This window comes from Perissodus microlepis, chromosome 9, assembly GCF_051167445.1.
Source record: "Perissodus microlepis isolate ML-2025 ecotype Zambia chromosome 9, ASM5116744v1, whole genome shotgun sequence".
NCBI classification, from domain to species: Eukaryota; Metazoa; Chordata; class Actinopteri; order Cichliformes; family Cichlidae; genus Perissodus; species Perissodus microlepis.
In genome coordinates, this window is record NC_140469.1 from 10,282,419 (window position 1) to 10,306,239 (window position 23,821).

Genomic DNA, 23,821 nt, shown 5'->3' on the forward strand with positions numbered 1-23,821 from the left:
ATAAATATATATATAGACACACACACACACACACACACACACAAACGCACATACTTTCCTCTTTTTATTCAAATATTAAGTGTACCTCACTTAGTATTTGATTAAAGACTCATTCCACATTTTTACTGATTGCAAGTGATTTAATTACATGATAAATGACAAACAGATTATCCCAATAAATATTCATTTATTATTTACTTGTGAAATTATTCATTCAGCTTCACTCAGTTATAAAGTAAACATTGTATTAGCTGTTTTAAGTACTGTAAATATAAAGTTATTCTATGCATAACATTTGACTTCAAAGGAATATGGATGTGTGAATTTCTTTAAACACAACAAATGCAAATTTTTAAAGGGAGCTGAAACAAGCTCACATTAGAAAGGTAACAGGGGATCGTCTTTGCTGTGATGCTCTTGTACTCGAGTCAGGACGGCATTTCCTCCTTCAAATGGAAGCTTTCTCCACACCAGCAGATGAAGGTAACTGGTTCCTCCAGCATGAACCTGCAGTGGAGAGACGTGAAAACCACACTGTGTTTAACACTGAGGTTCAATGTAACGGGTCTGTCCATAAATAGCTTTTCTTTTCGGATTTTTCTTCAGGATGATGTGAAGAACATGTATAATGAATATGACAGTAATATTTACCTTGATGAGATAGTTTGTTCCTGCTACCACCTGACTCCTGTACTTAAGAGCAAGGAATGCCACACATTTCTTATTTGTCCTTTGCTCTGCTTGGCTCTTGACCTTTGTTTGAATAAAATAAAATTTGATATGAATCCAGACTGAAATTCAGAGTGAAGAGTTTTGTGTGTAGAGACTGCAAAAAAATTAAAGTAGACTAAAGCTCACCTGATTACAGATCTTCCAGATCTCTGGAGTGGCAGGGATCGTCTCTGTGAATCCTCCACTTAACACTTTAGCCATTCTGAAGGTTTGTTCAAATAAAGAGTAAAATATAAAAATCTGATAACACAGCTCCAACTACTGTATAGTCCAGTAAAGTCACACTACTTACATTTGGCAACCTTTTTATTAGGTACACCTGTTCCACTACTTGTCAGAGGAATCAGTCTTTACATCAGCAGCAACTCAAAGGCATGTAGACATGGCCAAGACAGCCTGCTGAAGGTTGAACTGAGCATCAGAATAAGGAAGAAGATGTCTAAGCGTGGCATGGCCATTGATGTCAGAAGCATGTGAGTATTTCAGTCACTGTTGATTTACTAGGATTGTGTGCAGGCTACATTTCGCACAGACTCATCAAAACATTTTACTTAACAGCCTCCATAGTCACCATGCCACAGTCCAAGTCCAGCAGAGCATCCTTGGGATGTGCGTGGAAGGGAAATTTGGATGAACAGCTGTGACACAAGACTGAGACCATGTATTTCTATTTGTTGCAGGTAAACCTCTTACAGTGTGTTAGTTTAATTGCTCTTTCATACATATTAGAATATACGATTGAAAACATTAATGCAATGCTGGACAGTATTCCGAAAAGTGAGCAATCTCAAATTGTGACTGAAAAAAGTACAAACTGTTCTGATGATTTGTCAGTGTATAAAAGGCCCCAAAGTTCATAGGATAGTTTTACTGGTGTTTATAAGTTCATGTAATAGCCAGTCTTCTGTCAGTTTGGGCCAGCCCACCTTCTAGTGACATCATCCGGTTAGTAAGGTGGGCAGTTTAATGTCGGATGAGCAGTGCTGGTCCGGAGGGGGTGCACTGATTCCTGGGGAATGTTAGGTGTGTGTAAATGACAAGTAAGTAGTGACCTGTGTTGTATTTTGCCTTTGTTTGTGTCAGTACTGTAGTATGTTACCATTTAGGAGCTAATGTAGTCCGTAGTTGGAGCGGTAGGCCACGCACGCAACGCGTGAGTTCACCCTCATTTCATATGCTAATTTATGTTGTTAGCTTACCCCGGTTTAGCTTTGTTGACGCATGTACGGTCGCTCATATGTCCATAATGTCATTCCTGTGTTATCAGACCTTCTCTGTATGTTGTATGTGATGCTTGTGATTGTTTACTTTGAAGTAGCGGAGTTTGTAGCGAACAATTAGGTACGTGGATTAATAAAATAGCGAACGTAGTTTGACCGGAAGTATAGCGTCCCGCTTCCCCTTCACAATAAGAGGATTATAATGGGGGCGCTTTTATTTTGTACAACTACCGGAAGTAGTTCCTGTGTACTGACGGTTGCTTAACCTCGAACTAATGCTATTTAGTTGCATAGTGTGAGCAGTTTGAAGTGTATTATATTTTTCTGATCTTTATATGTGATTATGTTAACTATGTTGTATTATGTTTATATTTGAGTATTTGACTTGTCTATTCTCTTTAATTATCGTTATTTCCCTTGTTTATTTCCTTTGTAGGAAACCACACACACACACACACTTATGTACACCCGCTGTGTTTACAGCCCCAGAAATTGAGTGGTGACAATAAAGTGCCTCAAACGGAACCTCAAGCTCCCTCCTTCTTTCATACTCTGGGACAATTTGGCCTTAAGTGGTGTTCTGGCCGACACACCGGGGTGACCGTAGTGCTCAAAGACTGAATCAGTGCCACAGCCGTGCCTATCTTTGATATCTCCACTACATTAATTGGTCCTTCGAGCCGGAGGCACTAGGTTTGCCTCAGAGATGGAATCAGGCCCAGAGTACGAGGCTCGTGGCGCACGCCCCAAACGACATGCTCGCCCACCTGTGCGCTATGCAGATTATGAGGTGGAGTACCCAGGCTACATTAGCCAGGCATATAGAGAGGATGTAGAGCTCAGACACCAAGAGGACAAGGCCAGGATGACCTCCCTCATTTCCCCCTTTAGCTGCAACCTAGCCAGCCCTCAGTGGAGGCGGGATGCTATTCTCCATGAGACGGCCTCGCGCTATGGAGCTCAGAGCCAACAGCACATCCAGGAGAATCAGCTAGCCCCCCAGCTGTATCCAGAGAGATGGCATGGGGAACAAGCCTATGATCACTCTACTCCTCTACCCTTCGTGCTCCCCTATACACATCCAAATAAGGAAATAAGTGCAGAGTTAGAGGATATCCGTCAGGAGCGCCACCTCATCCAGCAGACCCAGCAACGTATGTCCTCAGATCTGGTCGAACTCAAGGCACTGCGGGCAGAAATGAGACAGTTAGTGGAAGCTGTCCAGAGCATGCAGGGCCTATCTTCTCTCCAAACCAGTAAGTTAATGCAGTCACCGCTACCGGGTGATGCACCAGAGATGGAGGAGGATGATGACTGGCCTGCCCCACCACCGTGGCCAGATCCAATTGAGGAAGCACCACTGCCTAGTGACCCACCAGTGTTGAACCCCCATCACCAAGATGCATGTGTGTTTCCAGCCATTAAGACAGAGGCAATGGCAATCCCACCTGCTAATATGGTCGTGGACCACCCAGGACAGAGTCTGTCATCAGATCCTCCACCAGCTCTCAGGTTTCCAGATAAAGCCTCCCATAATTCATCTCCTTGGTTCAAGCCGGTTCATCTTCCACCTCGCTCAGGCAGTTTCCCACTGGGTGGGTCCAAGCATCCGCGCGCCGCTTATGGGGACAGTAAGACTGAGCATGACTGTAATCCAGCATCCCCTGAGCAGCAGTTCAATCTGTCCTCTCCACAGCCACTGCCGGACAGACCGAATCCGGGCAGGACTCCTATCACCTCAGAGACAGTTTACCGTGGTCCCCGCCCAACAATTCCCAACTTCTCAAGTCGAGACCCTAGTGAGTTTGCTAGGCTTAAGATGGCATTGGGGAATCTTCTACCTGAGGACGCGACTGAGCTGTTCAAGTATCAAGTGTTGGTTGATCACCTGCACCTAGAGGAGGCCAGATTAATAGCCGATGCTTACCTCAACTCTACCACACCCTTCACTGATACTATGGAGGCCCTCAATGACAAATTCGGCCAGCCACATCAGATAGTGCTGAGGCGTATTGCTGCGATGATGGACTCACCTGACATCAGACGTGGAGACGTCTCAGCATTTGAGAGATTTGCCCTCCAGATACAGTCACTTGTGGGGATGTTAAGGACACTAGGCCCAGAAGGAGAAGTGGAACTACACTGTGGTTCACATGTTGCTCGTCTGCTTAGTAAACTATCCCCCGAGCAGAGAGCAGAGTTCCGCCGCTGCATGTTCCAACAAGGTGTGAGGATGCATACCTTGGCAGATCTCGCAGGGTGGCTTAAGTACGAGTCCTGGTGCCAAGACTCTGAAGGGCAGCTAGCAGTGAAAGGGACAAAGGAGAAACAGTGGCCCAGGCCTGAGGTGCGCCAGGGTAAGAGATCCATCACAGTCCTTCATGGTGCTAAGGAGGTACCGACAAAGCCACAGGCTGTGAGGCCAGGTGGTGTGGCCAGTAAGAACAAGCCATACTGTCCATTCTGTAACACAGAAGAGCACTATCTCAGTCAGTGCACAATGGTATCCAAGTTGACAAAGGACCAGCTAACAGAGTGGATAAAGAGTAACAAGAGGTGCTGGCGCTGCGCACGGTCACACCAGGCGGCCCAGTGCAATCTGAGGAAGACGTGCAGCCTCTGCCAAGGGAAGCACCTGCAGGTACTGCATGATGTCAATGTTAGAACACCTAAAGGGTCACTAACAACAGCGGTGGTGAGCGGTGACTCGAAGGCAGCGACCGACGTCCTGTATCTAGACAGACCCACTGAAGGCTGCAAAGTCCTTCTAAAGATCGTCAAAGTCTGCATTCATTATGGCAAGCGAACAATCAGCACTTACGCTGTACTGGATGACGGGTCAGAGAGGACATTGCTTCTGCCGGAGGCTGCCGAGAAGTTAGGCATGCAAGGGATCGCAGAGGATGTCCCACTGCGCACGATTAGGCAGGACGTGCAGACTCTCAGAGGTGAGTCAGTGTCGTTCTCTGTTTCTTCTCCATCAAGGCCCAGGACCAGGTTCAAGATTGCTGGGGCCTTCACTGCTGCACGCATCGGACTTGCACTTATCCCATGGAGCAACTCAGAGACAGGTATAAGCACCTGATTGGCCTTCCGATCCACACCTTATTAAATTTGAAACCTTTGCTACTCATTGGCAGTGACCATCCCCATCTGGTTACCCCCGTTGAACCAGTCAGGCTGGGACCTCCAGGAGGGCCTGCTGCTATTCGTACCAGGCTAGGTTGGGCGCTACAAGGGCCAGCAAGTATAGTTGGCCAGCTTACCCAACCGCAGCAGTGCTTACTGACGACTGTAGCACCTCAGGTCAGTGAGTTAATGAAACATGTGGAGAAACTGGCAGGTCGACATCGTTCCATTCCGAAACGAGAAGCTTGTTACTCGTTCAAGGCAAGACCAAGAAGCCATACGCATTCTGGAGACCAGAACTGTCCGAATAGAGGTTGAAGGCATACGTCGCTATGCCACCCCACTGCTTCGCCGGAAGGGGAGACCTCTACTGCAGGCAACTAAAGACGCCGTCATGCCAAGTCTACGGGGTGTGGAGAGAAGGCTGGCCAAAGACCCAGAACGAGCTGAAGCCTACAAGGTGGAGATGGAGAAGCTTATCAAGGCTGGCTCCATCATTAAATGTGGCTCTGGGACACCTGTGACAGAAGGTCAGGAGGCGTGGTACATCCCTCATCACATGGTGAGCCATAATGGCAAGAACCGATTGGTTTTCAACTGCTCATTTCAGTACAGAGGACAGAACTTGAATGACTACCTGCTGCCTGGGCCCACCTTAGGTGCGTCGCTTCTGGGAGTCCTATTACGCTTCCGAGAGCATGCAGTTGCAGTGAGTGGGGACATTAAAGGCATGTTCCACCAGGTTCATCTCTTACCAGAAGATCGTGCCCTGCTCAGATTTCTCTGGCGAGACATCAGCGACGAGAGCCCTCCAGCAGTCTACGAGTGGCGGGTGCTCCCGTTCGGAACCACGTGTAGCCCCTGCTGTGCCACATTTGCCCTGCAGCGTCATGTCATGGATAACAGCCAGCCAGATGATGACGTGAGACTCTCAGTCGAAAGGTGTTTTTATGTGGACAACTGCCTTCAGAGTTTCCCCACCGTGGAAGAGGCAAGGAACCTTGTCGACAAGTTACGGGCCATCCTAGCCTCAGCAGGGTTTGACCTACGACAGTGGGCCAGCAATGAACGTGACGTCATCAGTCATTTACCAGAAGAGAGCTGCTCCGCTAGTGTGGAGCTATGGCTGGCCCAGAACAAGGTAGATACCCCAGAATCTACCCTGGGATTGAGTTGGCTATTCCACACAGATGCCCTAGGCTACAAGCATCGTCAAGTTCCATATGCAGTCCCCACGATGCGCAATATCTACAAGGTCCTGGCCAGCCAGTACGACCCCCTAGGGTTCATCTTACCCTACACAACCAGAGCGAAGGTAATCATCCGCCATCTTTGGGACAAGCAAAGGGGTTGGGATGATCCACACCTACCTCAGGAGCTTATGCAGCAGTGGACAGCCTGGGAGGAGGAGCTGCAATTTCTACCTAAAATTACTCTTCCCCGACCATATGTGCCTAAGGAAGTGGACCCCTTCGGCTGTCAGAGAGAGGTGCACATATTTTGTGATGCCTCTGAAGAAGCTTATGGCTCAGTAGCTTACCTCCGGACCACTGGCAGAAATGGTGAAGTGCATCTGTCATTTTTGGTGGCCCGTTCCAGGGTTGCCCCTAAGCGGTTCCACTCCATGCCCCGATTGGAGCTCTGTGCTGCACTCACTGGGGCACAGCTCTCACAAGTGCTGGAAAGGGAGCTCACCCTTAGAATCGACTGGTCTGATTCTACAACAGGGCTGACCTGGCTGAGGTCTGAATCCTGCCGATTTAAGGTCTTCGTGGGCACTCGTGTAGCCGAGATACAAGAGCTGACAGACAGGCACTCCTGGAGATACGTCGACTCTGGAAGGAATCCAGCCGACGATGTGACACGTGGGAAGAAGCTGAAGGAGCTCACTGTACCAAATAGATGGAGCCAAGGACCATCCTTTCTCCTGCGCAGTCCAGACTCCTGGCCAGAGGATCTCACGGTTGACCAAGATGGAGATGCCTCGGAGCTGCGGAAGGCTGTGTTCTGTGGGACCACAGCAACTACTCCGTCAGGTCAGCCAACTTCAGATTTGAGCCGCTACAGAACCTGGAGTGAGATGTTAGAGGTTACAGCGCGGGAGCTACATGGGGCGGCCCAACCAGATGGTCATCCCACTGTTGAAGACTATCGCAAGGCGGAGAGGCTGATCCTACAGAGGGCCCAGATGGATAGTTTCCTGGAGGAGTACAACCTGTTGAAAGTCGGTAAGCCAGTTCCCAGGAGCAGTCGTCTTCTCTCTCTGTCACCCGAGGTGGATGAGACCAGACAGCTCATTTGTGTTGGAGGACGACTTCGTTGATCTGAAGATTTGGCTCTGGAGACACTCCATCCGATTATCCTAGACCCAAGCCATCCAGTGACCAAACTCCTGATCCACGACTTTGACCGCCGCCTCCATCATCCTGGCCCGGAGCGGGTGTTCGCAGAACTTCGGCGCTCCTACTGGATTCTGCGAGGGCGTGAAGCTGTCCGGCGCTACCAACACCTCTGTGCTGATTGTCAAAGGTGGAGAGCTAGGCCTACAGTGCCAAGGATGGCAGACCTGCCAGCAGCCCGGCTACGTCTATATAAACCGGCTTTCTACTCTACGGGAATGGACTGCTTCGGGCCGTTTGAGGTCAAGGTTGGTCGGCGTATTGAAAAGAGATGGGGAGTCATATTCAAGTGCCTTACCACCAGGGCAGTCCACTTGGATGTTCTTAACACCATTGATGCAGATGCATTCCTGATGGCTCTTCGGCGATTCGTCGCCCGTAGAGGAACACCTGCCGAGTTGTTTTCAGACCAGGGGACCAACTTCAGGCGAGGTGAGAGGGAACTGCGTGAGACCTTTCTGAAGATGGCCCCGGAACTACAACAGCTTCTAGCACCCCAGAGGATCAGCTTCCGCTTTAATCCCCAAGGTGCCCCACACTTTGGGGGAGCATGGGAAAGGGAGATCCGGTCGGTTAAGTATGCCCTCTATGCCACCGTTGGTGCTCAGTCAGTTCCAGAAGAAGTGCTTCGCACTGTACTCATCGAAGTGGAAGGGATACTCAATAGTAAACCCCTGGGTTATGTGTCTTCCGATGCCAGAGATGCAGATCCAGTGACTCCAAATGTTCTTCTGATGGGGCGGCCGGATGGATCGCTACCTCAGATAGTATACCCAGAGAGTGAGCTCCTCAGTCGCCGTCGCTGGAAGCACTCCCAGGTTTTGGCTGACCATTTCTGGTCACGTTTCATCCGTCAGTACATTCCCAGTCTGCAGACTCGCCAGAAGTGGCAAACAACGGCGGCTGATTGGGCTAAGGACTCTGTGGTGATGATCGCTGATCCACAGCTTCCCAGGGCTCTCTGGCCTGTGGGGAGGGTGATTAAAACTCATTCTAGCCCTGATGGACGCATCGGGTCAGCTGACGTGAAGGTGAAGGAGAGAGTCTACACTCGGCCAGTTGACAGACTGGTTGTCCTCCCGGCGCTGCCCTCTGGAGAAGATGAGGACAGCTCTGCGTCGAACTCACCACAACCCTAGAACTTTGTTGCCTTATTGATGAGCAAATGTCTTACATACATTTGGGGGCGGCTGTATAAAAGGTCCCAAAGTTCATAGGATAGTTTTACTGGTGTTTATAAGTTCATGTAATAGCCAGTCTTCTGTCAGTTTGGGCCAGCCCACCTTCTAGTGACATCATCCGGTTAGTAAGGTGGGCAGTTTAATGTCGGATGAGCAGTGCTGGTCCGGAGGGGGTGCACTGATTCCTGGGGAATGTTAGGTGTGCGTAAATGACAAGTAAGTAGTGACCTGTGTTGTATTTTGCCTTTGTTTGTGTCAGTACTGTAGTATGTTACCATTTAGGAGCTAATGTAGTCCGTAGTTGGACTGGTAGGCCACGCACGCAACGCGTGAGTTCACCCTCATTTCATATGCTAATTTATGTTGTTAGCTTACCCCGGTTTAGCTTTGTTGACGCATGTACGGTCGCTCATATGTCCATAATGTCATTCCTGTGTTATCAGACCTTCTCTGTATGTTGTATGTGATGCTTGTGATTGTTTACTTTGAAGTAGCGGAGTTTGTAGCGAACAATTAGGTACGTGGATTAATAAAATAGCGAACGTAGTTTGACCGGAAGTATAGCGTCCCGCTTCCCCTTCACAATAAGAGGATTATAATGGGGGCCACTAGAAACTCCAACATCATTGTAAAGTTTGCAGACGGCACTACAGTGGTGGGTCTTATCACCAACGAGCATTATAGCGGATTATAATGGGGGGTGCTTTTATTTTGTACAACTACCGGAAGTAGTTCCTGTGTACTGACGGTTGCTTAACCTCGAACTAATGCTATTTAGTTGCATAGTGTGAGCAGTTTGAAGTGTATTATATTTTTCTGATCTTTATATGTGATTATGTTAACTATGTTGTATTATGTTTATATTTGAGTATTTGACTTGTCTATTCTCTTTAATTATCGTTATTTCCCTTGTTTATTTCCTTTGTAGGAAACCACACACACACACACTTATGTACACCCGCTGTGTTTACAGCCCCAGAAATTGAGTGGTGACAATAAAGTGCCTCAAACGGAACCTCAAGCTCCCTCCTTCTTTCATATTCTGGGACAATTTGGCCTTAAGTGGTGTTCTGGCCGACACACCGCGGTGACCGTAGTGCTCAAAGACTGAATCAGTGCCACAGCCGTGCCTATCTTTGATATCTCCACTACAGTCAGATTCAAGTGAGAAGTGCATAAACGCTACATAGCAGGAGGCTTCTCTGCAGCTCATAAATGACAGTTCACTTGACCACAGTGCTGGCTGCTGAAGTACTGAGAGCACAGCCTATGAAAATCTGTACTAAATACGCCATTCTGGATTGCTCCCAATTTAACCTCTTTCATCTCTTTTTATAGCCCTGGTGATGGATACTTCCTTGTGTAGGCTCAAACTGATGTTTGAACGCTTGTGGTGATGTAAAATAAAAAAGACATTCAACAAATCTGTTTTGAAAGTGTAAGGAGTACACACTACACGTATTTTATTGTGTAGGCAGTAAAAGTAAAAAGTAGTCAGAAAAATATAATTAAAGTACGAAAACCTGAAAATTACTACAGTAACAAAATACTTATCATCTGTCTGTGTGTCTCAGTTGTTTAATCCCAGATGGTTATTACATATATTTATGCTGTATAAGCACTGAAAACTTACCAGGAGGTGGCACCAGCTCATTCCTGCTGTCAGGAATAAATAAAAACAATGCTGTGTGTTCAACACTGAGGATCAGGAAATTTTTAAATAACTCCAGAAATTCTATTAATAAGCATAATTTTCTTTCTTTTGTTAGATAGTTTGTCTTTTCCTCTTACTTGTCTCTCACTCTGTTTGGTCCTTGACCATTGAAAGGAAAGGAAAGGAAATCTGCCACCATAAGTACTTTGTGTGTTCTGACATTTTTGTTTATCTTTGTGTATCTGGGACGTTCCAAACTGACACCATGGTGCCAAAAACTTGATGGGGTGAAACATTTTTGACATTCACAGCACGATGACATCAGTTCTGAATCCCAGCAGGTAGTTAAGACAATAAGAAATACACAATAATCATTTATAAGATAATAAGATTTTGAAAAGCAAAGTCACAGTACTAACTGTGTAATCTATGTGTCATGAGTCGGTGACCCAATGTTTTGTGTTTTTAAATTATTAATAGGCTTTGTTCTCATTATTATTTAGAATTTCTAGTTTTCTGTGCCATCCCTGTGTTCCACGTTTAGTTACTCTTGTCTCCGTGTTTCTTGTTCCCTCTGTTCCCCTAGTCCAGACCTTCCCAAAGTGTGGGGCCCGCCCCCTAGGAGGGGCACAGAGCCATTGCAGGGGGGGGGGCTCGGAATGAAAAGGAGGGAAAAAAACAAAACGCTTGGACACTGCTAGCACGGGGCGCCCACAGAAACGCAAAGCAGGAGATGAAGCATCGCTGAATATGTTTCCAAACCAACTTCATTCTAAGCCAAAGACTAGAAAATATGCTGAACCATATCTTCCCTTTGGCTTCACCTGCACAAGTGCCGAGGTAGGTCTCCGCTGCAGAATTAGTTTCCCCTGTGTCGGGAGCAGCGCTGGGCTGTTCAAATCACAGACTAACAGTATCCTACAGTTGTTTATGTTTTTAAACCCATTTTGCACAGAGAGGCATTTTTTGAAAAATGTTGAATATTATTACACATGAAAAAAAAACCCAACTACACGTAAAATAATCACACCGCGACGCCTCTGCCTTTCTAAATGGAGGGACAGTAACTGCGTGTGTATGTAAGCGTGTAAAACCTGAAGATAGTCAGATTAACAGTATTTTGTCTCTATCTGCCATTCTGCAATTCATCTCATGTAAACAATAACGTGGCGCACAGCGTGATGTGAAAAAAGGCACATGCCTTTGACGTTGCGTGACGAACTCTGTATTCCTCGTCCACACGTAAAAGAAAAAAGGAGTTTAAAAAAATCTCAGTTGTCGGTGATTCCAAACGCCGTTTACGTGTGGACGAAACAGCTGCGTTTTCAAAAATACCCGTGTAGGTGCGGACGTAGCGAAAAAGAGTTAGTAGTTTATTTTCTTACTACCTGTCGTTTATTGCAGATTACTTGTATTTGCTTAATTGTTTACTAAATGTTTGAGGTGTGAAATAAACCGCAATGGAGCAAAATATGGGTGTGTGTGGTTGGAGGATGTGTTTGTGTGTGTACGTGTGCGTGCGCGAGAAGGGGGCGGGGGGCGCGAACATTTTTCTTGTAAAACAAAGGGGGGCCCAGCAGAAAAAGTTTGGGAACCACTGCCCCAGTCAGTCACGTCTCCATGTCTCAGTGTCACGTGAGCGTCTTTGTGAATGTCTCTTGGTTCCTGTTTTACTTTGAATGTGAATCGTTTTGAGTTTTGCTTCCCCTTGTCCCGTCATGTCAGGTTAGAAACAGCTTTGCCTCCCTCCTGTTGTGTATTCCCTCATTACGCTCTGTCTATATATTGGCTGTGTTTTCCTTTGATTCTTGTCAGGTGGTCTGTTTATCTCTCCTTGTGGTCTCCAAGTCTCAGCAGACTTAGCAGACGTGACACTACGATCTTTACAAATCAATACCTGTTATTGCATTAACTGCTCCTACATAATGTTTATGGAATCAAAGTAGACATCTGTCATGCTTCCCTTATTTGATTTTTGCTGCATTACAAACTTCTTAAATTACCTTTATAAAGAAGAAGAAGAAGAAGAACAACGACAACAAAAAGCCCTAATATACTATATGCTAAATAAAATACTATTCACTTAAAGTAAATACAGAGAGTGAACTGCCTTGGTGGAGGTTTGCATTCTCTGAGTGCTCTTTGTTTATTAAGTCACTTCCTTTTTTTTCCACACCAAGATGAACATTATCATGTTTGTTTTCTTTTTCTTTCCTCAGGTTTTTTTTTTTTTTTCATTTTCCATGTCCTCTTAGTGTTTGTAAGGGATTTATTCACAGTATCAGCACCAAATATGACTTTACTGTCAAGAAACTGATTAACCCAAAATATTTGATAATTTCTTTATTATTCATGTGTGAATCTACTTATTCAACTTCACCCACTTCTAAAGTATACATTGTACCATCTCTGTCTTCATTCCTGTATATGTAATTGTATTCTCAGTATAACATTAAAGTTCACAGGAATGTTATTACAATAAAATGATAATAACATATTACATTTTGACGATAGAGTAGGTAAGCTTTGGTGTGAAAGGTTCAAGGGGATCGTCTTTGTGGTGATGCTGTTCTACTCCAGTCAGGACGTCTTTTCCTCCATTACATGCAAGCTCTTGGAACACCATCAGATGAAGGTAACTGGTTCCGCCAACATGAACCTGCAGTCAAAGCAGGGAAAACCATGCTGTGTGTTCAACACTGAGGAATCTCAGATTTACATTTTAATAACACACATGGATGTCACAAAAAACTCTGTCAATAAGCAGCTTTTCTTCTTCTCCTTCAATGATGTGAAAAACACGTGTAATGATTTTCACAGTAATAATTACCTTGATGACATAGTTTGTTCCTGCCACGCGCTGACTCCTGTACTTCACAGCATGATATTCCACAAAATTCTCATGTGCCTCTAGTTGGTTTTTGACCTTTGTTTAAATAACATACAATTTACAATACAATCAGACTGAAATTCAAAGCAAAGATTTTTGTGCATAGAGGCTCTGAAAAATCAAAGTAACTTGAAACTCACATTATCACAGATCTTCTGAATTTCCTTATGAGCTTTCTGTGTTTCTGTCCATCCTCCGCATACGATGCCAGCCATTCTGAAGGTCTGCCGAAATAAACAGAGATGTAAATGTTTGCTTTTAGGTGTCTCTAATGTTCAATACAGGTGGCTGACACACATATTTATACTGGATAACAAACCCAGAAACAGTAAGTAAAGGGTGGGGCTAACTGTGTAACCACTGCCCTCACATCATTGTTACTCAACTAGAAAATATGTATGCCAAATTACACGAGGACTGCACCCAAAATCAGTCCCAACATGTCTGATGTAATGACGGATCCAAATTTTGAATTTCTGGTTCAAATTGTCATCATTTATGGAATCAGCCAGGACAAAGGTACAACAGTGAGTGTCTGCAGCCATCTTTGAAATATGGTGGAGGCTCTGTCATGGTTTGGGGCTGTATTTCACCCAGTGGTGTTGGAGAACAGCTTCCACTGTCAATGCAGTAAAACCTGGATAGAAAAACACACAGCGAGACACTATCAGTCATGGACCAGACCTCAACATTATTGAATGAACGTGGCATCATCTTCACAGTGAACAGAAGAGAAGGCAGCCAATATTCAAAGATATCCTTCATGAAGCCTGGAGAACTATTCGTGAAGACTACTTAAAGAAATTAAAAGAAATGACACAATGACCTTTGTAGAATTTGGAGTTTCAATAAATTACTGAGACTCGATGATTTTACGCATTATTTTCTGATAGAAATGAGGTAACCTAACGAATACTAGGAAGGTCAAGCAGTTTCTTTCATGAGTTTCATTTTTATATGAGTTTCATTTTCACTGGTCTTTCTTTTCATTTTTGAAAGCCACACTTCCCTTTTAACGAAGCAATCCTACAGTATCATGTTACGGCTCTACCGCTCAGGATCAGACAAAGCTGAACTGACTTTTCCCCCTTCACATGTAAGCATTTTCCACACCAGCAGATGAAGGTTACTGGTTTCTCTGACATGAACCTGCAGTCAAGAATACATAAAAACAATGCTGTGTGTTCAACACTGAGGATCAGGAAATGTTTAATAACTCCAGAAATTCTATTAATAAGCATAATTTTCTTTCTTTTGTTAGAGAGTTTGTCTTTTCCTCTTATTTGTCTCTCACTCTGTTTGGTCCTTGACCTTTGTGTAAATTAAGACTGCTTAATTAAGATAAATAGACTGCTATACCTCCAGCACCATCCTTAAAACCTTCTCCCTCACACAGAGAGAATTATGACCTTGTTTTCTGCCTAGCTGACACCTACAGATTTACATCCCTGATAAGCAGAAGGAGTCTCACTAGCTGTTTAACGTCTCCCATGAACTTACAATGGCCCCACCGTGTGTGTGTGTTGTGAGTACAAGAAAATAATTATTATAATATGATGTGTTAAATTTGTTTAGATCAGATGAATAGGAAAGGATTTGTCTCTGTGTTTCAGTTTGGTTTTGCTGTAGCCTGAGAGTGTGTGTAATTGTTTAGAGAGAAAGGAATTTATGGACACTGGGGGTCTGCCTGCCATAAAAGGAGACAGGAAGCTACAGTTGGGGGTTGCTGATGCTTGTACCTTTAATAAAACTCATAATTGTTATAAACTTAGAAGTAGGTTTGTAGGAGACTCTCCACATGCTTATCTGTAAATGTAAGACAACAAGAGGCCAATGGCCCAGTGGATGCAGAGTGGGAGTCTCAGTGTTTGTAATATGTTAACTGTGTTTTCTATGTTGTGTAGAGGAATTTGGTGTAGCTTGGGTGAGATTACTTTTATGACCTCCAGGAAGTCACGTATACAGACACACACCCACACCCACATACACACAGGTACGCGCACACACTCACTCACGTGCACTCACATAGACACACGGGTACGCGCACACACTCACTCACGTGCTCGTGCATACACACAGACACAGAGTTTGCAGGACACCATGGGGGTTTTATGATAGGGTCGCTTCTACAAAACTGTGTTTCACAGACAAAGGAGTGAAGATTTGCAGAGGGACACCGGCCTTGCACATCTCCCCTTCTAGAAGATGCTTAAATGAAGATGAATAAAGATGAATAAAGGTTTTGTGAAATGACTACTGAGTTCCGGTGCCGTCTCTGGATGTGTGATAGAGCATACGGCCCATTTGTGGTGCACATGCATACAACTGGTGACTATGTGATTCTACAATCACTGAAGTGATATGGTTAAAACATGTGATCAATACAACAGAAAGGAAATCTTCCGCCATAAGTACTTTGTGTGTTCTGACATTTTTGTTTATCTTTGTGTATCTGGGATGTTGTGTTGTTGTGTATTCCCTCGTTATCCTCTGTCTATATATTGTCTTGTGTTTTCCTTTGCTCCTCATCGGGTCCGTCTGCTTATCTCTCCTCTAGGTCTCCAAGTCCCAGGTTTCCTCAAGCTTTCTGTATTGTTTTTCTATGTATCTCTCGTGTTGTGCAGCCAAAAATAAAGCCTTCCTCTTTGTTAAATTTCCACCTCTGTTTGTTTGCATTTGGGTCGGCATTTTTCAAGTGATCATCTAGATTTATCTTATGAACAAACATGGTAATTGATTTCAGTCATCTGTCCACATTTGTACTTCAGCACAACAGGACTGTGAGTATTACTGCAGAATGCTTGGAAGTGTAACCAGAATCAGTTTACAGACAAGTACTGTCTTGTGTGACATTTGTGGTTATCTTTAGTTATCTGGGACATTACAAACTGACACTGTGGTGAAAGAATCTGGGGTTAACAATTTATGACTTGTTTGAACGGGGGAAAAAAAACTTGTTGAACTAGTGTAGGAGTGTTTAGCTTATTTTAGAGTTTAGAAATGTGTTATCATAGAATGTAGAACTATTGTAGAGATACTGACACTGCCCTCAATATAATAAAGGCCTGATTGTGTCATGAACTTAGGAGTAGAGTATAGGAGACCCTCTCCAGTTGAACTGTGAAAGTAAAACAGAGAGGATTTAATGCTGAGTGGAAATTCCCCAGAGAATGTTTGGGTGGGGGTCTCAACATTTGTAACTGGATAACTGTGGTCTGGAAGGGAGATGGGTTTTATGACCTCTAGGGAGTCACCTACACCCACAGTGTTTTAACTGTCACGCACACACATCCACACGCACACTCACTCATGTACACAGTCACACACGAGCACTCACATAGACACACGTGGGAGCGCGCACATGTAGGCATTCATGCGCTCGTGCACATAGACACAGACAGTTTGCAGCACACCGTGGGGGTTTTATGATAGGGTCGCCCCTACAAAACTGTGTTTCACAGACAAAGGAGTGAAGATTTGCAGAGGGGCACCGGCCTGGCAAGTCTTCCCTTCTAGAAGATGCATGCTTAAATGAGGATAAATGAAGAAGAGTAAAGATAAATGAAGATGAGTAAAGATGAATAAAGGTTTTGTGAAAATGACTACTGAGTCCGGTGCCATCTCTGGATGCTCGAGGAATAAAAAGAACCGAGGTAAAACTGATTTCGCAACACTAGACATGCATAACATGATCACCTCCCTTCTGAATGCTGCACGTAGCTACGACAAAAAGAAATTCAGGATAAACATTTCCAAGAAAAATGTTACTGGGAAGCAAATTCATATTACTGACTTTTATTCATTGTATGATTTAATGATAGCTGTGCTTTTATCTTCTTCTGCACTCCATTAATTTATTGGTTTATTTGTTTTTATCATGCACTATTATTTGCATTTTTAAATGACTTTTGATTAGATTTAAAAAGTAATTATGTACACTACTGAACAAAAGTCTTGAGCTCTGTGCGTGTGTGTTTTATTATGTGGTTCAGGTTGGAAGTTTTTCAAGCATAACAAAGGCAGCGCATACAACAGACAACCTGGCCAAGACTCTATTTTAAATTGAATCTTTAGACACAACTTTATTACTAATTGCCTGACATAAAACAAAACATTGTTTTATACCCATTTCTTTGGTTTAGTATATAAAAGTACCATGGATAACACATTTTCAACAAGCAAAAATAAAGATCTTATTATTAAATTGTTTGCATAAATAAAGATCTGCCATCTAAAAACCTGGTATACAGCAGCATTGTGTGCAGCATGTCCTTAACCCTTTAAGATCTACCATAGAACCAAGTCCGCCAGAGCTTACTTTATATTTTTACATGCTGTAGTGCCATTTTTGGGAGCATTTCAAGTTGATATACATCAATACAACTGTTATAGCCCATATTTTAATAATATGTATGCATTAAGTCCATAGTAACTACATTAATTGCAAAAAAGTGCAATAAACTACAAAAAAATTGAAAATCGGTTTTGTTTTTTTTTACATATATTACTATATTACTTGGAGAAATTTAAGAGGCTTATCCCTCAAAACTTTAAATACAAAAAAATTGCAAAAATAGTTTACAACAACAGGAAATTTATTTTGAGTGTCTTCATAGTTTTATTTTTGAGATACACCAATTTTTATATACTGCAGGAAAAACGAAAAACAATCCTATGATGCAAATTTGCAAAGAAAACAGCATGTGCATCAAAATAAACTATTTCCAGCAGTGCAATTCGAGTTCTAAGCATCCCAGCAACTATTCAGAAAAGCATAAAGTCAAACATGACTTATAAAAACACCAGTATAGGCTCTTAAGGCCTACAAGTAAAAAAACTACATTTTCCGCGAAAATGACGTCACTTCCGGTTTCGGGCAGAAAATGGTGGACATGCGATCGTTCGGGCTGACGTCTGTTTCAATGTGGGAAGTGTTACTAACAGCTGATCAGATCGGCAAAGCGTGTTTCTGGAATATTATGTTTTTGTTCCTGCAAGGGCTTTTTATGCAATTTTTGCAAAGCTTTATGTGGAAGGAAACCGTGACTTAGGACAAGCTGATGGCATAAGATGTAAGTACAACTCCTCCGGTTTCATATGCAAAAAAAATTATTGCGCTAGCTTATGCGGTTGCAGTGCTACCGGGATTTAAAAATAGTTACGCAAAAAAGAGCGTGCCCGCTCCGACCGGCTTCAAAGGGTTAAATTATTCAGCTACTAACCGCTTTCTGTTTTCAGAGAACAGTTAGATGTAGAGAAGAGAAACCTCAGCTCTTTTCGAGAACATGCAGATGTAGAAAAGGGAAAAACCCGTTGCTCTGAGTGACGTTGTTATTTTTGTACACACACACACACACACACACAGAAAAGTATAAATAAAGAACGCAGACAGTGATGAGACGCAGGTCGTAGATTGTGCGTTCATGACTGCCCACGCGTGTAAAGACAACTGCAGTGTTTGTGTTTTCTAACTCAGGTGTCTTAGCTGAAGAACTACGGGGTGATTTAAAGAAATCCCCTGACATTTAAATTGGTCCTTCGAGCTTAGCGATGGAAACAACAGACACGTTCCCTTTCAGTCGATTCACTCGGTACAACACATAAGTATGGGATATCACGCCCTCGCGTGTCCTGGCTGAAGAAACCTTTAATCACGCCTTTAAGGCAGATGACGTGTGATGACACGCGCACGGCCCCGCCTGCACATATAGCCGCTGTCATCACAGTCATCCCTCAGTTCTTACGCTCTTCACCTCGCTGAGAACACCTCTGCTGAGTTGGGCTAGCTAGCTGCTGCTAGTTAGCTCCGTTGTCTGCCGACTTGAACTTAGCTTAACTGCCCCTGTTGGTGTTAGCTTCCACCGCGCAGTTGGTGTGTAGGCTGCCCGCGGAGCGCTAATTTCAAGTTTTCCCGTGCAGCGTTTTGCTTTGTGTTTTGGAATGGACTCCAAACCGAAGCGAGCAAAGCAGAAATCTTCTGTTCGCCCCTGTCCTCAGGGATGCGGTTTCTCTTTGCATGACAGCGACCAGCACGATGCCTGCCCTGTCTGCCTGGGGATCGTCCATGCTAGGAGAGCGTTGACGGAGCCCGAAGCCTGTGCGTTTTGTCGCCAGCTCCGGCGCTCGACCCTGGAAAGACGGGTGACGTTTGTGGAAAAAGTGCTGGGACGCTCGGCTGTCGCACGGCATGACCCTCTCCTTTCCGAGTCTGGAGGATTTTCCGGTCGATGTCCCCGCAATTAGCTGGGCTGACCACATGGAATATGTTGACGGGTTAGCCGATGACGAGCCGGAACCATGCAGGAGCGCTGACGGGCTTCAGCCTGGGTTGAAGCCCGCCAGCGCTCCCCAGGACGATGATGACGTGCTGGACATCGGCCTGGACATCCATGGTTTGTCGGAGGATGAGCAGGAGAGCTCATTGTCGGCCCAATGTACCGCCGCTGCTGCGCCGGTCGGCCACGATGACACCTCTCTTTTCTCCCTGTTTCGCCGTGTTGCTGAGAAGCTGCAGGTGGACTGGCCCTCTCCTCCGCCAGCTCAGAAGCCGTCGCGGTTCGCGGGGTTTTTCCTCCCACCGGAGCCCGCAACGGCCAAAAACTGCCTTCCCATGTTCCCAGACTTTCTCTGCGAGCTAACAGCATCATGGGACAAACCTCTGTCTACCCGCGTCACGGTGCCCGGCTATGGACAGTACATGGAATTGGACGGCGCCGAGGGGGCTGGCTTAGCTAACCCACCCCCTATGGAGCCGTCTCTGGCTGCTTATCTGGCCCCGTCCCATAACCATGGTGTCGGCGGCCCCGCAACTCTGCTGTCCAAGCACTGCAGATTCTCTGCTTCGCAGCTGGAGAAGATTTATAGAGCTCAGGCCGGCACTGCTCGTGCCATGAGCTCTGTCACCATGCTCCAGACGTACCAGGCAATGTGCCTGGCGGAGCTCGGATCGCTGGTTCCTGATGACAGCCCGCTGGCACCTCTTCTTAACGAGGTCAGAGTCGCCACAGATTACATCCTCCGTGCGTCTCGCTGTGCAGCGCTCTCCCTGGGCAGAGGGATGGCTTCGACAGTAGTGGCGCAGAGGCACCTGTGGCTGACCCTCTCTGATGTCCCGGATAGGGACAGAGCTGTATATCTGGACGCACCAGTGTCTGCGGCTGGGTTATTCGGACATTCACTTGAAGCCATTCAGGCTAGATTCGATCTGAGGAAGAAGCAGACGGAAGCTCTGCGCGACATCATCCCCAGACGTCAGCCCAAGCCCAAGCCCGCAGCTAGCTCTCACAGGCCCGCCGCTCCTCTGCCGATTGGCAAGAGACCGGCGCCCACTGCTGAAGTGGGTGTGCCGCCAGCAAGAGCACATCCTCCGACCCGAGCTCCACGCCAGTCGGCCTGGAGCAAAGGCCCACCCTCGGGCCCCCGACGGGACCCGACGCCCAGGAGGAAGAAGCCTCAGCCCTCCTAGCTGTGGTTTCAAGTGGAGAGGGGGTCCAGCAGCAGGGAGACGCTGTTTTTACCCCTCTGTTGCCGCACAAGAGGTGCCGCTTAAGTTCTGTTCAGGTTGTCAGCCCCAGAAGGCGCTGCACTTTCCTAACACTGTCTCCCAAGCACAAAACCCCTGCACACAAAATGCCTCAGGTAACTCCCTGTTCAGGTGTGTTAAATGTTCAGGTGACCACATCGAGTGTTCCCGCTGTTTTTCATTGTTGTGCCCCAGAAAAGGTGCCTCCAACAAAATGTATAAATGTACATGTTTCCATGTTACAATCAATAAAGAGTGTTGTTTATTCTCAAACAATCACAAATGCTCAGCCTGCAGGCAGAATGAGCCAGGTCAGGCAGGTGATGCAGTCCCCTGCAGACACACTGGGGGGCGACAACGCCCCGCCGACGGTGCTGCAGGTCAGCCGGCTGGCTGCTCACTTCCCTCAGTGGCGCGCTTGCGCCCCCTCTCCGTGGGTGCTGCGAACCGTTGCCATGGGTTACCGGTTGCAGTTCCGGGTCAAGCCGCCCCGTTTCCAAAGAGTCGTAAACACGACTGTCAACACCGAGGCGGCCATGATACTCAGAGAGGAAATAAAGGCGCTATTGCAGAAAAGGGCAATACGAGTGGTCCCCGCTTCGGAGACAGACAAAGGTTGGTACAGCCGTTATTTTGTTGTTCCGAAAAAAGGGGGAGGGCTTCGTCCCATCCTCGACCTGCGAGTCTTGAACACGTACCTACGAACGTACAGGTTCAAGATGCTAACACTCAGACAGCTCTTGAATGCGGTCGGCCCGGGAGATTGGTTTGCAACAATCGATCTAACAGATGCTTATTTTCATGTGGCTATACACCCGAAACACAGGCAATTTCTGAGGTTTGCATTCGAGGGCGTAGCCTACGAATACCTAGTGCTGCCGTTCGGGCTGTCGCTCGCTCCTCGCACCTTTACGAAATGTGCCGAGGCAGCGCTAGCGCCCCTCAGAGAGAGAGGAATCTGCATCTTAGCCTACCTAGACGACTGGGCTCTCGTAGCTTGCTCCAGAGAGCAGGCGGAGACACAGCTGTCGCTGGTTCTGTCACACATTCAGACACTGGGATTCTCTGTGAACTTTCAAAAGAGCTCGCTAATCCCGAGTCAGCAGATTACTTTTCTCAGTTTGGAAATATGCTCGCTTTCCAGCCGCGCACGTTTGTCGGAGCACAGAGTGGCCGCGTTTCATCGCTGCCTTGCTCAGTTTCAGCTGGGACGCAGACTGCGTTTCCAGACGATATTAAGCTTGTTGGGCATGATGGCATCTATGATCGCCGTAGTGCCACTTGGACTGTTAAAAATGAGAGCGTTTCAACGCTGGACTCTCTCTCACCGTTTGTGTGCATTGCTTCACCTCCGGAGGAGGCTGACGGTAACCGCGTCTTGCATGCTAGCTCTCCGTCCTTGGAGGGAGCCCGGGCTGCTGCATCAGGGCTCTCGGATTGGGAGGGTGTTGTTTCGCAAGGTGGTGTCCACAGATGCTTCCCTAAGAGGGTGGGGAGCGCTGTGCGAGGGTGCATCAGTGAGAGGGATCTGGTCCGCAGCCCAGCGCCAGCTGCACATCAACCACTTAGAGCTGTTAGCAGTGTTCTTAGCTCTAAAGCATTTTCGTCCAGTCCTGGAGGGCCAGCATGTCTTAGTCAGGACGGACAATTCAACAGTGGTGTCTTACATAAACAGGCAGGGAGGAACACGCTCTCTTCCCCTGTTGAACCTGTCTCGCTCTCTGCTGTTATGGTGCAGTGTTCATTTTCTGTCTCTAAGAGCCACCCATGTCCCGGGCCACCTGAACCTGGGGCCGGACCTTCTCTCCAGGGGGGGTCCTCTGGTGAGAGAATGGAGGTTACACCCTTTAATAGTGGCTCAGATTTGGGACCTATTTGGCAAGGCGCAAATAGATCTTTTTGCTTCCAGGGTAAATACTCACTGCCCCCTGTTCTTCTCCATAATCGACCACGATGCACCCTTGGGCTTGGACGCACTAGCGCACCAATGGCCAGACGTGCTCCTGTATGCATTTCCCCCAGTGGAAATGATATCTCCAGTTCTAGAGAGAGTGCGTCGGCATTCCCTCTCTCTGATTCTAGTGGCCCCTTGGTGGCCCACAAGGTCGTGGTATGCAGAGATAATCAGCCTGCTAGCAGCGAGTCCTTGGCAGCTTCCTCTCCGCAGGGATCTCCTCTCTCAGGCGGGAGGAGAAGTGTTTCGTCCACGCCCAGATCTGTGGCGCCTTCATGCTTACCTGCTGAGAGGTTAAACTTGATTGCTAAGGGTTTGCCACCTAGTGTGATAGCGACAATTCAGAGCGCTAGGGCCTCATCTACTAGAGGCTTGTACGCTTACAAATCAAATCAAATCAAATCAAAATTTATTTATATAGCACATATTAAAACAACAGTGTTGACCATAGTGCTTCACAGTCAATAAAAACATGAGACAGTTAAAACAAACAATAAAAGAGGACAACAAACAATAGGTAACAACGCAACAAGCTAAAACAGCCAACTAGACAGAATCAAAAGCCAAAGTAAAAAAATAAGTTTTAAGACGTAATTTAAAAGACTGGATAGACTCGGCAGTGCGAATATGAACGGGGAGGTTATTCCAGAGTCTGGGTGCCACGGATGCAAAGGCCCGGTCGCCTCTCGACTTCATTCGAGTCCTAGGTTGTGCTAGGAGCCTATGGTTGGACGATCTAAGTGCCCTGTTGGGATTGTATGAATGGAGTAAATCAGAAAGATAACTGGGCACTAAATTATTCAAAATATTAAAAGTGAACAAAAGAATTTTAAAATCTATACGATATTTAACAGGGAGCCAATGTAATTTGGCTAAAATTGGAGTTATGTGTTCATGAATTCTCGTACCTGTTAAAAGACGCGCAGCTGCATTTTGAATTAACTGGAGCCGACAAAGAGAGGAGTGTTGGAGGCCCGAGTAGAGGGAGTTACAGTAGTCCAATCTGGATGTAATAAATGCGTGAATAAGCTTTTCAAGGTCCTTTAAAGGAAGGAACGGCTTTGCTTTGGAAATCTGACGCAACTGGTAAAAGCTGTTTTTTACCACAGTGGACACCTGTTTCTCGAGTTTAAAAGAGCC

The 23,821-nt window shown here is 46.0% G+C and overlaps 4 protein-coding genes across 4 annotated transcripts; 2 read left to right on the top strand and 2 right to left on the bottom strand.

The window, feature by feature from the left end:
* Positions 1-283: 283 nt before the first annotated feature.
* On the bottom strand, positions 284-1,114 carry LOC146380020 (cystatin-A1-like). Its single transcript, XM_084938968.1, has 3 exons — positions 859-1,114; positions 652-753; positions 284-507 (listed from the first exon to the last, which is right to left on the bottom strand). The coding sequence occupies exons 1-3, from the start codon at positions 931-933 to the stop codon at positions 379-381; spliced, it is 306 nt and encodes a 101-aa protein (XP_084795094.1). The 5' UTR covers positions 934-1,114; the 3' UTR covers positions 284-378.
* A 192-nt stretch (positions 1,115-1,306) lies between these two features.
* Positions 1,307-5,037, top strand: LOC146380021 (uncharacterized). The gene is made up of 2 exons (XM_084938965.1): positions 1,307-1,772; positions 2,389-5,037. The coding sequence occupies exon 2, from the start codon at positions 2,659-2,661 to the stop codon at positions 5,035-5,037; it is 2,379 nt and encodes a 792-aa protein (XP_084795091.1). The 5' UTR covers positions 1,307-1,772; positions 2,389-2,658.
* Positions 5,038-5,277: 240 nt separating this feature from the next.
* On the top strand, positions 5,278-9,676 carry LOC146380022 (uncharacterized). The gene is made up of 2 exons (XM_084938966.1): positions 5,278-8,877; positions 9,590-9,676. Exon 1 carries the CDS (start codon positions 5,278-5,280, stop codon positions 7,402-7,404), a length of 2,127 nt encoding a protein of 708 aa, XP_084795092.1. The 3' UTR covers positions 7,405-8,877; positions 9,590-9,676.
* Positions 9,677-12,643: 2,967 nt separating this feature from the next.
* On the bottom strand, positions 12,644-13,490 carry LOC146380023 (cystatin-A5-like). Its single transcript, XM_084938967.1, has 3 exons — positions 13,346-13,490; positions 13,146-13,241; positions 12,644-12,974 (listed from the first exon to the last, which is right to left on the bottom strand). The coding sequence occupies exons 1-3, from the start codon at positions 13,418-13,420 to the stop codon at positions 12,813-12,815; spliced, it is 333 nt and encodes a 110-aa protein (XP_084795093.1). The 5' UTR covers positions 13,421-13,490; the 3' UTR covers positions 12,644-12,812.
* Between the last annotated feature and the right edge of the window lie 10,331 nt (positions 13,491-23,821).